We start from the raw sequence: 15,896 nt of genomic DNA, 5'->3' as shown, positions 1-15,896 counted from the left end.
GGTCGCAAAGAGTCAACACGACTGAGTGACTAACACTCACTTTGACAAATCCAGCAAATCCTGAGCCTTGCTGCAAATGTTCTGCCTGTGACATCATGCTGAGGCAGGTCAGTTCCACAAATCTGAGGCCGGGCCCCTACCCCTCCTACTTCGGGGGAGGAGGAGGAAGCTCCCTCTGTGCAATGCCCAGGCAGGCATCCGTGGCAAGTTCCCTGTCGGCACTGGCTGCAGCCACCCCAGCCTAGCATGGACAGGAGCCAGGCTCTCGCCTTCTGTAACCTGATGCTTGCCTGCATCAGCCTTGACTTCTGAGCCCACTCCTCAGGCAGCTCCTGCCAGAGGTCACAGTGACCTTCTCCCTGTGTGCTGCCATGCCTCCTAGCAGTGCCCCACCTGCAAGGACCAGGGGAACCACTGCACGAGGCAGAGATGGCTGTGGATGCTACAAGTCTGAGGTGGGGTTGGACCAGGCAAGGTTCCCCATCCCTTCCTCTGTGTTTTTTTGACTGAGCTGGGTCTTAGCTGCTTTGTGCGGGCTTTTTCTGGTTGTGGTGAGCGGGGTCCATTGCTGTGCACTGGCTTCTCATTTTGGTGGCTTTTCTTGTTGCAGAGCACAGGCTCTAGGGCACATGGACTTCAGGGATTGTGGCACGTGGACTCTAGAGCTAGGTCTCAGTAGTTGTGGTGCTTGGGCTAAGTGGCTTACAGCTTGTGGAATCTTCCCAGACCAGGGATCGAACCCGTGTCCCCTGCATTGGCAGGAGGTTCTTATCCTCTGCACCACCAGGGAAGTCCCCCCTTGCTCTGTCACTGAGTCTCCTGCCTCCATCTAGCAGCCATCCTTGGGCAGAAGGCAGTCCTGAAATGCAGGCCTGTCCACATTCACAGATGAGGGACTTCCTTCTGCCCTACAGCTGGGTGTGGAGCCTTCCCCTCTTCCCACCTGGACTGACAGGAGCCTCATCCTTAAAAGGCACAGACACTGATTGGATGCAAAAATGGTACTGATAAAGTGCATGGGCTCTGGAGTCACACTGCCTAGGTTGGAAACCCAGCTCTGCAACTTCCTAGCTGGGTCACCCGGGGCAAGTCACTCAATCTTTCTCTGTCTCAGTTTCTTCATCCACACAGTGGGATAACCATACCTTCTTACTGTGCTAATCCCAGGGTTGGTAGATTTCTTTTTCTGTACAAGGCCAGGGAATAAATACTGTAGGCTTCTGGGGGGCTGCCACAGCGGCTACTCACCTCTGCCTGCCGTGGTAATCCAGCCATACACAATTAATGAACAAAGGGGCATGACCGTGTTCCAATAAAACTTTATTATGGACACTGAAATTTGAATTGCATATAGTTTTTATGTCACAAACGGTCCTTCTTTTGATATTTTGAATAGTATTAAAAAAAAAACAACCACCAAAATCACTCTTAGGTCACAGGCAAAAACAGGATTTGGCTGTGGGTTGAAGCGTGCAGTCCCCTAGCCAATCTTTGGAAGTGCTGAGTGCAGCAGCCAGAACACGGTTCTTGAGCTGATATTGGGCACCTACTGTGTGCTTAATACACGTCAGCTTCTATCATCATGGAAGGTGTGGATATGGCAGGAGGCAGCTGTCCACGTGGCTGACTTGCTGCTGAGGGGCAGGCCATCAGTGGGGGAAGGTGGTCTGCCTTGGAGAAAAAGCAGCTGAGGTGGGTTATCAGGAAGTCATGCCTTGGGCTACCACCAGACAGGAGTGGCCAACAGAGTCCTTTAACTGGCCCTTCTCTGCTAAGGACCCAGAGTACTGGCTTAGCTGCCCAGAATGTGTCTCCCTCCCTGCCCCAGCTCAGAGTGAGGGCCTCCTGTCACTCCCCTAGGTGCCCCCACAGAGCCCCCTTCCCCTCTAACACTCCAAGGACCCTGGGCCAGCTCCCTCCTGAGTGCTCAGAGCAGACCTTGCCCCCATATCAGCGACTGTTGCTGCTGCTAAGTCACATTAGTCGTGTTTGACTCTCTGAGACCCCATAGATGGCAGCCCACCAGGCTCTGCCATCCCTGGGATTCTCCAGGCAAGAACACTGGAGTGGGTTGCCATTTCCAAATGCATGAAAGTGAAAAGTGAAAGTGAAGTTGCTCAGTCATGTCTGACTCTTTGCGACCCCATGGACTGCAACCTACCAGGCTCCTCCGTCCATGGGATTTTCCAGGCAAGAGTACTGGAGTGGGTTGCCATTGCCTTCTCTGAATTCAGCGACTAGGAATGGTTTATTCACAAACAGCTCCAGCTCCAGGCCCAGAGCTTCCTCCTATCTTTGGCACCAGGCAGTGAATGTCAGGCCTCAACATGTAAAGTCACATCCTTGGGTCCCAGCCCAGGCTGGAGGAGTGGCTGAAACCCCCAACTTGGGGCTTTGGAGGAGTCTCTTGCTCTCTCTTTCTCTCAAGATCTGGCCAAGAACTCTGTCAGGCTTCACTCCTGGCCTTTGTCCAGGCCGGCCCCATCTCCTTGGCCCCATCTCTCTCCGTAGCAGGTGTGCTAAGGGGTTTGGCCTGCAGGATCTAGCTTGTCCTAGGCGGTCATGAGTACGGCTGGGAGGGGTCCGATGGTCCCCTGCACACGCCCATGCCCACCTTGTTCAAAGCAGACTCGTAGTCAATGTCTCTGAAAAGCCCAGCAAGGGGAGGACACCCCCTGTGTGCTGGAGACTCTAAGTTCTCAACCGTGGCTGGTGGTCTTGGCTCCATCTTTCTTCCCCGCCCTGTCTCAGGACTCAGCAGGCACCTGAGTGTCTGAGAGCTGACTGGAGAAGGCCCTCTCCAAGCGCAGGGTGTTGTATCTGGGGGGTGGTGTGCCAGGCACCTGGGACCCTGGGGCTGGAGGCAGACTCAAGGCAGAGGTGAAAGTGGGCAGGTCATCGTCTATGTCAAGGCTGGGGTTATCCCGGCCTTGCGGGGCACGGGGAGCCTCGGGGCAGGCAGGTGCCCGTCTCCGGGCCCACCACCCCTTGGCTTTGTGCCACTGGTGGCGGGCAATGATGGAGAGGGAGTCAATGAAGAAGACCTCGATGATCTCAATGATGCAGACGACGGAGCAGCTCATCCACAGGCCCAGCTGGCCACCGATGTTGGACAGAAGCTGTTCGATCTGCAAGGGAGGCCAAAGCACACGATCAAGGGGGAATCCCCACCAAGCTGGCTTCACGCAAAGACCCTGAGGCCCAAGGGAGCCACTGGTTAGCCCTGGCCCTGAACAGGTTTGGGGAAGACAAGAGCAGGCTGTCTGTCCCCTCCTACCCTGCCCGTTCTGATCTGAGGCCTGGTTGGCCTTTGGTGGCCCTAATAGCTTGGGCTGGACCCCCACAGTCTGACTCTGCTCCCTGAGGCCAGGCAGAAAGGCAAAGTCGCAGACCCAGGACAGTCTCAGAAGGGAGCCACTCACGCTGTTGGCAGGGTTCTCCATGATGGATCTCTGGTTCAGGTCTTTGTAGAATATCAAGAGTTTGGCCAAGTCTGTCCTGTAAGAATTCCAATAGGCAGGGCCAAGGTGAGTTGGAGGCTTTTGTGCTCTAGCAAATAGCCAGCCCCTTAGCATGGCTGTGTCTCTCCGGCTCAGCGCCCAGCAAGGCCCAGGCTCTGAGCTCCATAGGGTGTCTTAGAACCTGGTTTATGGGGTTCCTTGTGCACCACAGAGCACATCTCCAGCCGGGACCTGGTCACTCAAGCCATCCCTTCACTCAAAAACCATTTCTCCAGCTCTAGACTAAATCAGTCCCCACAGCTGCCCTCCCACAACTAAACCCTGCAGTCGTGATTGTCTGATGGCGATCTAAAACATGTCCGGGAGACAGGTAAGTGATGTAAATGAACCAGAGGGGAATAATGATAATAACCATAATAACAGCTAGCATTTATTGACCACTTCCTGTGTTGCCAAGCACTCTTCCAAGAACCTTGTGTGAATTAACTCGTTTAATTCTCACAACAGCCCTATAAGGCAGGTATCCCCATTTTACAGACATGGAAACTGAGACACAGATTGGTTGAGCAACTTGCCCAAGACTACACAGCTCATGACTGGTAGAGTTGATATTCAAACCTAGCTACATCTGACTTTAAAGCTCGTGCTCTTAACCACTCACTGTACTAAATTCCCTCCTGCTAGGACTGTGGCAAGCTAGAAAATTCATGCTTATCCCAGAAAGGTAGCCAGTACTCAGTACTTTTCGGTGCTTTGCAAAAATGGAAGTTTAATGTTGCCAGAATTTTTGATCTCTCAGGAAAAGTTGGAAATAACTGGTTATATTGGTGGAATCATATTTGGCTCAGGGGTCATCACTATGCAATACTTGGTTTAACAGTTTTCAATGATTTGATCAAAGTCTATCTTTATTATTAGACTCTAAGGAGAGATAAGAAAGCCTTCCTCAGAGATCAATACAAAGAAATAGAGGAAAACAACAGAATGGGAAAGACTAGAGATCTCTTCAAGAAAATCAGAGATACCAAGGGAACATTTCATGCAAAGATGGGCTCGATAAAGGACAGAAATAGTACGGACCTAACAGAAGCAGAAGATATTAAGACGAGGTGGCAAGAATACACAGAAGAACTGTACAAAAAGATCTTCGTGACCAAGATAATCATGATGGTGTGATCACTCACCTAGAGCCAGACATCCTGAAATATGAAGTCAAGTGGGCCTTAGAAAGCATCACTACAAACAAAGCTAGTGGAGGTGATGGAATTCCAGTTGAGCTATTTCAAATCCTGAAAGATGATACTGTGAAAGTGCTGCACTCAATATGCCAGCAAATTTGGAAAACTCAGCAGTGGCCACAGGACTGAAAAAGGTCAGTTTTCATTCCAATCCCAAAGAAAGGCAATGCCAAAGAATGCTCAAACTACCGCACAATTGCACTCATCTCACATGCTAGTAAAGTAATGCTCAAAATTCTCCAGTCCAGGCTTCAGCAATACATGAACTGTGAACTTCCAGATGTTTAAGCTGGTTTTAGAAAAGGCAGAGGAACCAGAGATAAAATTGTCAACATCCGCTGGATCATGGAAAAAGCAAGAGAGTTCCAGAAAAACATCTATTTCTGCTTTATTGACTATGCCAAAGCCTTTGACTGTGTGGATCACAATAAACTGTGGAAAATTCTGAAAGAGATGAGAATACCAGACCACCTGACCTGCCTCTTGAGAAATCTATACGCAGGTCAGGAAGCAACAGTTAGAACTGGACATGGAACAACAGACTGGTTTCCAAATAGGAAAAGGAGTACGTCAAGGGTGTATATTTAACTTGGCTTATTTAAACAAGGCTGCTTATTTAACTTATATGCAGAGTACATCATGAGAAATGCTGGGCTGGAAGAAGCACAAGCTGGAATCAAGATTGCTGGGAGAAATATCAATAACCTCAGATATGCAGATGACACCACCCGTATGGCAGAAAGTGAAGAGGAACTAAAAAGCCTCTTGATGAAAGTGAAAGAGGAGAGTGAAAAAGTTGGCTTAAAGCTCAACATTCAGAAAACGAAGATCGTGGCATCTGGTCCCATCGCTTCATGGCAAATAGATGGGGAAACAGTGGAAACAGTGTCAGACTTTATTTTTGGGAGCTCCAAAATCACTGCAGATGGTGATTGCAGCCATGAAATTAAAAGACGCTTGCTCCTTGGAAGGAAAGTTATGACCAACCTAGATAGCATTTTCAAAAGCAGGGACATTACTTTGCCAACAAAGGTCCATCTAGTCAAGGCTATGGTTTTTCCTGTGGTCATGTATGGATGTGAGAGTTGGACTGTGAAGAAAGCTGAGTGCCAAAGAATTAATGCTTTTGAACTGTGGTGTTGGAGAAGACTCTTGAGAGTCCCTTGGACTGCAAGGAGATCCAGCCAGTCCATGCTAAAGGAGATCAGTCCTGGGTGTTCTTTGGAAGGACTGATGCTGAAGCTGAAACTCCAATACTTCGGCCACCTCGTGCGAAGAGTTGACTCATTGGAAAAGACTCTGATGCTGGGAGGGATTGGGGGCAGGAGGAGAAGGGGACGACAGAGGATGAGATGGCTGGATGGCATCACCAACTCGATGGACGTGAGTTTGAGTGAACTCTGGGAGTTGGTGATGGACAGGGAGGCCTGGTGTGCTGCGATTCATGGGGTCGCAAAGAGTTGGACACGACTGAGCGACTGAACTGAACTGAACTGAAGTACCTTGGAGGCAAGGATCATGTCTGCTTGGTCATCATGGCACCTCCCAGCACCTCACACCTTGCCTAGTGGACATTAAATAAGATGCTGGAGACCAAACTGGGGTAGGGAACCATGTAAACAGTAATAACCCAGAGAAATGTGAGTTTACATGGCAATCCCCCACCCACCCTCTCTACCTTTGTCTCCATCTGTTGAGATCCTTGAACTCTGGCCTGGCTGATTTTTACTAAAAGTCTCTTGGTAGTGAATTTTGATAAGGAAAATCAAGTGCGATTAGAAGCTTCAAGGTTTAAAACAGTATTTTTCCAAGTGGGTCAAGATACATTAGGAAATCATGAAATAAATGTACTGAGCCTTACTAGTACTTTTTACAAAGTGAAATATAAAAGATCAGGCTGCATGCACAGAGAGATTCGAAATCTTTATCAACTGATATAGGCACTAAGCATTTGGAACTATGCTGTGACCCGTCGGACGGTTGTAAACAATTGGTACACAAGTTGGATGGTTTGGTACACAAGTGTGCAACATCTGACAAGCAGCCTGAATGCCCTGTACATCATAAAAGAGTACTGTTTCATGAAAGTTTTATTCTGGTGGTGTATTCAATGCGCCGCAATGGGATAAATATCAATATTTTCATGCTGTGGGTTGTGGTCAACTGTTGAGAGCCCTAGCGTAGAGCAGGGCCTAACTCATGATAAGACTCAAGAAATAACTGTTGAATAAAGGAATGAGTGAAGGAATGAACAAATGAAAAGGAGAGGGTTTGGCATGGAGGAATCAAGTGAGGAGGCTGGAACCAGGGTGGGCAGGAGCAGAGGAAGCAGGGCAGAGATCAACTTACTTGTTGAGTTTCTTCTTTATTTGCTGGCTTTGGTCCCAGGTGAGAATAGACAGCAACCATTTCTGTGGTGGAGAAAGAAGTGGCCTGGGGATGCCTGGAGAGGCCAGAGCCAGCCTGTCTGCTCTCTCCTCTCAGCCCCAGCTCCTGACATGGGCCTCCCCTGTGGATCAACCCTGAGGCCAGAGGACACAGCCAGGACCTCAGGCTACAGGCCGAAGGTTCCAGGGGGGGAACAGTGGGCAGAGAACTTACCTCGGAGACCTCCGATGGCCATTGTGCCAGGCTGGTGGTCAGTGTCCACTCCTTAAAGCTAAGCGGAGAAGGGCATGGAGTGAGTGTGGGTGGCCTGGCCCAGCCACGTGTTCGTCCCACCCCTTTGGGTCCACTCACCTGCAGGCTTCCTTGCACACTGACTGGCAGCCCAGCTCTTCCCGGACGAAGGCCTGGTGCAGCTGGTAGTAACAGTACACTGAGGAACGGGGTGTGGGGAGATATGAACTTTGGGGCCACAGGGCCCTTTCTAGGGTTTCCCAGTGATGCCCCCATGCATGCATGCTTAGTCGCTTCAGTTGTGTCTGCCTCTTTGCGACCCCATGGCCTATAGCCCGCCAGGGTCCTCTGTCCATGGGATTCTCCAGGCAAGAATACTGGAGTGGGTTTCCATGCCCACCTCCAGGGGATCTTCCTGACCCAGGCATCAAACCTGCGTCTGCCTGCATCTCCTGCATTGCAGACGTATTCTTTACCCAGTGAGCTACTTGGGAAGCCCGATATCCCCACAGTCTCCTTTTAGTGATTTCACCTTCCACTTTCTACAAATACTAGTTCTCTGGAAACAATTGCTACCTTGTGACTTTGAGAGACAGAACATTGCCACAGTTAAGAACATTAGCTGGAGGTGGGATGGGTTGGCAGTCCTTGCCTTGGGTCTAGCTTTGTTAGACCCTGGCTGTGTGACCTTGGGCAAGTTGCTTAACCTTTCTGAGCCTCAGTTACCTGTTCTGTGAAAGGACACTATCAATAGTCCCTGCCTCCTTGAGCTGACAGAGGGGGTCAGGGACTTAGCAGCAGCTGGGGTGTAGCATTTGGTCATTAATCAGAAAGTGGAATTCAACCCAGGCTTCACAACAAGAGTGAAACTGGTTAATATCTCTCTGTCTCTCTCAGGTCAAAGGCCATCAGGGCAGGGTCCTGGGAGGGCCTTAGCTATTGCCAGGGTGGGGCTGATGCTACTCCTGGGGTGTGCAAGGTGGGGGGTGTGCAAGGTGGGGGTGTGCAAGGTGGGGGTGTGCAAGGTGGGGGTGTTGGTGTCTCACTCACTCCAGTTGGGGTGCTGTTGGTAGTTGCAGTAGTCGGCTCCCCGAGGTAGAGGCTGACTGTACTGGGCACACCCACAGTTCTCCACCATCTTAGCCTGGAAGCACGAGTGAAGGCAGATCTGAAAGACAAGACCCAGGAGTTCCCTTAACCTCCTTGCTTGCGGCTGCCAGAGATCTCCCCTCCCTATATCCCCCAGTCAGAGAGGGTCAGCCTCCCACAGCCTCAGCAGACAGCATAAATGTACCCCTCATGTCCTAGCTGATAGGGTCAAAGGGACAAAGCTAGAAAATATATTGGGAATTTGAACTGTGGAGGCCAGGATGAGCTAGAGAGGGGCTGGGGTGGTCATTTGCCACCATGTGAGTGCTGACCCAGAGGTTTAGTGGGAAACTTGGAGCAGGTGCCAAGAAACAGAGAAACAAACACAGTCTCCAACTTTCCAATTTTCAGCTGCACGCCCTCCACTCAGGATCCCTGGGGATCTTAAGGTACCATGATATCCACAAAGCTTAGAGCCATAAAAGCTAACAATGGGGGCTTGGAAGTCAGGCTACTTGAGTTCATATACCAGCTTTGCCACCTCCCAGTTGTGTGACCTCAGGTGAGTTACTTAAACTCTCTGATGCTTTGTTGTCTTCATTTGTGAAATCAGTATAACAGCACCTACTTCATGAGGTTGTTGTGATATGAATCGAAAGATGTAAAGTGTTTGTAAATGCTAGCTTCTCACTAAATATTGTCCTGAGTGTCTTTCCACTGAGCTGACTTTTCTTTTCCTTCTGCCTTAATGTCAGTGTGATTGCATCTCTATTTCTTACAAGCAGACCTTGTTTGACCACTAGTCTCTTTTCATTCAGTGTCTCCACCACCTCTCAGCTCAGCTCTAATAGAAGCTAGAGGATTCAGGGCAGAGGGCGCCTGGTCCTTTTGCTCTGCTGGGTGATTCTCATTTGACTCTCTAGGTGTCCTGGTGGGAGGCAAAGGGCAGACTCGCAAAACAGAAGACCAGATGTAACAGGTGATCACACCCGAGGGTCAATGTAGGTAATAACTAATGGGTGGTGGAGATTGCAGGGAACCAAAGAACGTGTCTCATTTGATAAGGCCACTCTACCCACTGTTTATCCTGTAGGAATACGGGCCCATTGTTACCAGATCTTGTTTTTCAAGAGAAGCTAGAAATCTGGGTTTTCTTATGAAATTCCCCTACTTTTAAACCGGGTGAAAAACCAGGTGGGCAGGTTGGCAGGGGCCTAGAAACCACCGATTAGCAGCCCCTGATCCAATGCAAACTCCCCTGGTGGCTACTGAGGAGCACACAACTTGTCCAAGGCTGTCAGCGGATGAAAGACACCTCTTAGCCAACCCCTCCCAGACTGCCTCCTCCTCCTGTCTCTCATTCCCCAAGGCTGATTTGGAAGCAGGTTTGTCGAGCTGTACATTCTGTTCCACACAAACCTCGACTAAGCTCTGGTTACAGGTGGGTTGAAGAGGACTGGAACCAGCCGGCATCATTTGTTCTTGAGATCTTTGGATGAACCCCAGGATTCTCACCACAGTTCCTGGTCCCAGACACACCCCAACCTATATATAATTTTGTCTCCTGGGTCCAGACCACAGCCTGGGGCTGGGTGCTGTCTCCAGCCTGTACCTGGAGGGAATACGTGGCATTGTAGATGTTCGTGATCTGCACGTCACTCCAGTCCTCCGTGCACTGGCTGTAGGGATCACTCAGCTTGAAGGACTCTGTCTGTAATCACAGCAGCACATATTCAGCCCTGCACTCCTCCAGGACCCAGACAAGGGGCATTGCTAGCAGCTTCCAGGAGCTGAGCAACCACCCACTCATTCATTTAACAAATATTTATTGAGCACCTACTAGGAGCTTGATGCTATTCTAGGCACTATGTCGCTCAGTTGCTTAGTCATGTCCAACTCTTTGCATTCCCATGGACTAGCCTGCCAGGCTCCTCTGTCCATGGGATTTCCCAGGCAAGAATACTGGGGTGGATTGCCAGGCCCTTCTCCAGGGGATCTTCCTGACCCAGGGATTGAACCCGAGTCTCCCACATATTCTGCATTGGCAGTTGGATTCTTTACCACTAAGCCACCAGGGAAGCCCTGTTGTGAGCACTATGGAATCCACAATGATTGAAATACGTTCCCTGCTTTCCTGGAGCTCACATTCTCATGCAGTAGACAGATGACCAAAAAGCAAATAAATCATTTTGAATAATTTTTTATAGTGATTAATGGAACTAGGTAGAAACTGGAAGGGTTGGGAGGAGGGGACAACCTTTCCAAAGTGATTAGGGAAGACATCTTTGAGCAAAGAACATGTTGGTTGGACATGGAATGGCAGGAAAGAGCTGGACTTGTCAAGAAATGTAGGAAGAGGAGTAGGCAGAAGGAGCAGCCAGAGTGGAGGCAGGAGAGGGCCAGGGTGGCTGGACCATGGTGAAAGGGAGAGCTGTTGCTGGAAATGACATCCGAGAGGGATGCCAAGGACAAATTGTGGCAGTCTCCTACACTGCTGAGAAATGTGGGTTTGGATTTGGTTTTCTGAATAGTAGTGAGCCACTGGAGAATCCACGAGGATGGGGCAGGAGGGATTAGATGAGCAGTTACTGTGCTGCATGGGATTCTTGTCTCAGCAAAGGACTCATTTCCTACCTTCTTGTCTTTTGGTCCCAGAAGGTGACTTGGAAAAATGGACTTTCTTAGAGAGGACCAAAGAATGCACAGCAGTATAGAATGATACCCTGATCAGAGGAGGTAAGAACATTGCAACTCACTATATGAAAGCCTTATTAAATTATGTTTTTTATTATGCCTTACACATTTGGTTCTAGCTTAATATTTGTCACTACAAAGGAACAATCCAGACAAGACAATTAGGGGAAAAGAAGGATAATGTCTCCCAAGGGGGAGCAACTATAGAATATAAATTGTGACCAACTCATAGCTAGGATTTGGTGTGTGTGTGTATGTGTGTGTGTGTGTACAAAGTTGTTTTTTTTTTTTTTTTTGAGATGGGGAGGGTAAAGGGCAAATGGATGTCAGATTTATGGGAGGGAAGAAAATTATTTTTTCTTTGAAGAGTGGCTGAATAGAGAGAAAGATAGTTGGGGATGGGTGGGTAGGGGGGAAAGAAATCAAGAAGTTTGGTGCAGATAGAAACTATAGTCATCTCAAGGGGCTATAATCTCTTTCTGTTTGTATTGTAATTGATCTGTTGATCCATTAGTCTTCCTCAATTAACTGCAAGAACCTCCAGGGCAAAAGACAGTGCTCATTTTAAAACATTTAAACAGAAGAAGCAGAGAGGAAAGTAACCATCTGATTTCCTCTCTTCCCCTGGGCACCTACTGCAACAGGTCAGATTTCCATCCTGAGATCCAGACAATAAGATTCACATGTTCCCTTGCCCTACAATATCCTTTTCTCATTCATAATAAAGAGTGTGTGTCTTTCTGTGTCAGTATAGAATAAACAGACTTCCTTCATTCCTCTAATAGCTGGGGAACAAACAGATTCAGAGCTTCCAGTACATGCCAGGGCTAGGCTGGGAAATGGGCACAGAGATGCCAAGCAGTGGCTTCCCTCAGGGCACCTTCACCCAATGCTACCCTCTAAGCTTCTCCAAGCTGCACACTCCCAATCAGGTGTCCCTTGGAGCCCCCAGGTCCTGCTAAACTGGCCACAGAGCCCCGAGTGTCAGCCCTGGGCTCTATTTGCCTGCAGGGAGCGTTTAGTACCCTGAAATCTGGAGGAGAGGGTCTGTCCACACAGGTAAGCCCTATGCAGTTGGCAAAGGCAGCTGGGGCTCCTTCTACTTTGAGAACCAGCCTGAAGACCACTTCCAGGAAACTGATTGTGAGAAAGTCATAACATTGTGATTTTTATGCTTTTTGAGTATTCAATGGCCCTTTACTCTGAATGATGCTTATCAAACTCAGAGCTCCTGGGTTATTCAGGCTGTTTCCTAAAACACCTGGGCTGGGGCAGGTGGGGCAAGCAGCCTTTTTAGAGTGGAATAGATGTCTTCAGCTTCTCGGAGCCTCAGTCAGAGGAACCTGGACAGAGCCCTGGCTTTCTCTCACTCTCTCTCCCCCTTACCCCCTCATGTTTCATTTCCTCTTTTCCCTGTCAGCTTTCCAGAACTGCTGACATGGGCAGGGTGGGGAAACAATTTGGCTTCTGTCCTGATCACTAGGGACCCCAAAATGAGAATGAATATATGTGTGTGTGAGAGAGAGTGTGTGAAGTTTAAACAGATGGATAGATAGGTGTGTGGTATGCATGCAAACACAGGTGTGTGCGGGTGTGATTAGGTGTATGTGTGCACATGTGTTGTATGTGGGTGTATGTGGAAACAGACTCATTTTTCTCAAACCAGGTCCTATCTGCTTCCTTCTGAGAATTCTGGGGGAGGAGGGAAGTCAGACAGGAGTCCTTAGCTCACCCCTGTAAAGTCTGAACTGTGTCAGGGAAACGCCCAAGGGCAACAGGAAACCCTAGATGGAGTTATGGGTGCTTTGACTCTTTTTTTTTTTGTTCTGTTTTTATATTGTAATAAGTTATGAAATAATTCCTAGATGCTAATAAATTATAAGAATTTATGTTCCTAATCAGTGGAGGAAAAAGAACTATTCAACCTATGAAGTTAGGACTACTTGTTAAGAATTTGGAGGAAGTAATAAATCCTATCTCAATTTCAAATCCTTCAGAGATAGAAATTCTAGTGGGTTAAACTTTTAAATGAAATAATGAAATATTAGCTGAATAAATATGTACCAGGGAAAAACAAATGTATCAAAACAATAAAATTCAAGGTAAAAAGAAAAAAAAAAAGAAAAGAAATAATGAAATAACTGGAAGGAAATCAGCTCAGTATCTGATCTCAAGGAGGAAAAATACTCAATAAACATAATGACTTAAGAAGAAACCGAAGACTTTGACTTATGTAAACATCTGATGTTTTGCATGTGAAAAAGGTAGCATAGTGAAAACTAAAACGAAAGCACAAACTGGGAAAGATATTTGTAACACATATGGCAAATCATTAGTACTCCTTCTAAATACTATATGGAAGAGAACAATATCTCACTCATAAAGAATGGGGGTGTCAGGAAGGACAAGAAAAACCTCCCCTAATGCTTATTTTTCCATCCTTTCACATCTCTTTTCTTTAAAAAAAAAAAAAGGTGTATAGTAATAGCCAATATTTTTGGAGCACTCAACACATGCCAAGCACTGTTTGGCATGAATCAGCTCAGTGAATTCTCACCAGCCTGTACAGTAATTTACTATCAGCCCTATTTCACAGATGAGGTAACTGAGACACAGAGATCACACGACCAAAGTGCAAAGTTGGGGTTTGGATCCTAGTTGTCTGGCTCCAGAGTCTGAGCCCTTAATCCCTGTTACCAACATGCCTGTGAAAAGAAGCGGGTGCTTTAAGATAAGAATGCACAGTAGGGTTTGCCGTGGCAGTGAAGTCTCGCCCCTCTTCAGGGCCTGGTCCGCAGCCCCCTAGGTGAACTTGCCTTTGCCCACTTCCTCATCTCCCATTCATGATCCAACCTATTGTGCTTTGGTTTCTGTTCCACTCCTTCCACTGAAAACTGTTCTGGCAAAGAACCAGTGACCTCTTGGTTGCAAAACCCAGAAAACAGCTTTTACCCTTAATCTTGCCAGACTGCTCAACTGTGTTTGGCACTCGAGCTAACACCTTCCTTGAAATGATCTTCATTTCTTTGACACCAAGCCTTTCCAGCTTCTGCTGCTACTTTGGTGCCTCTATTTCTCCATTTCCTCTCTGCTCAGCCCTTAAACATCCGCGTTCTGTCTCAGGTCTTGAGTGACGGCATTTATTTCTAAGCCTAGAACTATGTTAGATGCAGCCCACACCCCGCCATTGCCTCTGGATTTTTCTCCTGAGCTCCAGGCTTAGAGCATCTAATCACTGGACGTTTTCAGCCTGATTTCCCAAAGCTACACCTTGGGTATGTGCCAAACTGAAGTGGTCATTTTCTCCCTGAACCCTACTCTTCTTGTATTCCCTAATTCAGAACCTGGTACTTCCATTCAACCCAATACCCAAGTCAGAACCTAAATATGGATCTAACTTGCCCTGGCCTTTCCCCGATGACCTTGGTTGTCAAGCACTGTTGCTTCCACACTGTAAGATCTCTCAAATCCAGTCACTTCTGCTCATCCCCATAGCCATTGCCTCAGTGAAGGAGTCATAATTTCTTTCTAGTACTACTGTAAATACTTGGCTGCTGCTGTAAATACTTGAGCCCCAACTTGCTCAAACTGTGATTTGAATACTCTAGTATTTTGAGTGCGCTTCAAAGTGGTTTTTTGAAATGATTCACTACATTTTGAATCATTTTGAAATGAGACTTCAAATCCTTTCTGCAACCCCCTTTGTAATTGCTGTGCCCTTTGTCTGGAGTGGCCCTTCCTGATTCTATTTGCCTGACATTTGTCCTTAAGAAATCATCATTTAGAAAGCCTAGACCTACAGCTTTTGTCCTGGCTCCCGTTCATCCAGCCATCCAAAAATATTTACGGAGGATCTACTATGCTCTAAGAACTGAGCCTGGGAACAGATAGAAATGGTCCCTGTTCCCACAGAGCTTGGACCTGTATTGCAAAGCTGTGTTACCTTCTCTTAAAGGTGAATTTTGAAGGTAGGTACTCTGTTATACCCATCTCTGAATATCCAGTGCTTTGGACACACAGTTCCTCAGTGAATGAAAGAAGATTTGTTAACCAGCTGCCTAACCAACTGATTCCACCAGTTTAACATGCTTCTCAAAAGTAAATAAATAACTACCTAAAAAATAAAGAAGAAAGGAAGGAAGTCTAGTGTGTTTGGACTTGTTCTTAATGACCCTCTAGTGACCTCTCAGTAATCTTTGTTTTTGTTGTTGTTGTTGTCTTAAACGCTCATAAATCAGAACCAGAGCTGCCTGCCCCTGCTCTGTGGCTTTGATTTTGTACATCTCAAGTTAGGTGTAGCAGAAAACCCACCCATGTCTTTGTTTACCCATCGCTGCTAAAGGGAGCATTTGCTTAACAATGTGATGGGCATTCTTAAGCTCAGAGAAGAAAACCAGAGGGCAATTCCCTTGGTTCTCAAACTTTCCCAAGCTCTAAATTTGCAGACAGTGTAACAGGCAGGAGGGAAGAAGAGCACGTGCTGTAAGAATGTGCTGTAAATTCCAGGTGCTTCTTCAAGTACAAAATTGCCAGGGGAACATTGGATCAAAATGCTTACTGTTCTGATCAGGGAGTTTTGTAATCTGCTGGTGAAAAGAGGAATCAGAGACCTAGTTCCTTAAGTAGGAACCTAAAGTCGTTTCAAATCACAGTTTGAGCAAGTTGGGGCTCAAGATTTTTTTTCCTGGGCCATCAGCATCCACACAGGCCAAGTTGGTACACAACACTTCTCATGTGGAACAAACTGCCCACATTGAACAAGGCCCCTAAGTGACATGGCTCCTTTGAGCACTGG

At 47.6% G+C, this 15,896-nt stretch overlaps 1 protein-coding gene across 1 annotated transcript in view; it reads right to left on the bottom strand.

The window, feature by feature from the left end:
* Nucleotides 1–1,303: 1,303 nt before the first annotated feature.
* SCNN1G (sodium channel epithelial 1 subunit gamma) overlaps nt 1,304–15,896 on the bottom strand; it is a 30,902-nt gene continuing 16,309 nt past the window's right edge. Inside the window, exons 7-14 of the mRNA XM_055561553.1 lie at nt 10,020–10,118; nt 8,369–8,486; nt 7,439–7,517; nt 7,301–7,358; nt 7,049–7,110; nt 3,423–3,498; nt 2,766–3,128; nt 1,304–1,667 (exon numbers count right to left, since the gene is read on the bottom strand). Coding sequence (XP_055417528.1) covers nt 1,650–1,667; nt 2,766–3,128; nt 3,423–3,498; nt 7,049–7,110; nt 7,301–7,358; nt 7,439–7,517; nt 8,369–8,486; nt 10,020–10,118 — 873 coding nt within the window. The 3' untranslated portion in view covers nt 1,304–1,649. The remainder of the gene's footprint in view (nt 1,668–2,765; nt 3,129–3,422; nt 3,499–7,048; nt 7,111–7,300; nt 7,359–7,438; nt 7,518–8,368; nt 8,487–10,019; nt 10,119–15,896) is intronic.

Source organism: Bubalus kerabau, chromosome 23 (genome assembly GCF_029407905.1).
Source record: "Bubalus kerabau isolate K-KA32 ecotype Philippines breed swamp buffalo chromosome 23, PCC_UOA_SB_1v2, whole genome shotgun sequence".
Taxonomy (NCBI): domain Eukaryota; kingdom Metazoa; phylum Chordata; class Mammalia; order Artiodactyla; family Bovidae; genus Bubalus; species Bubalus kerabau.
This window is presented reverse-complemented; position numbering and strand designations above follow the sequence as displayed.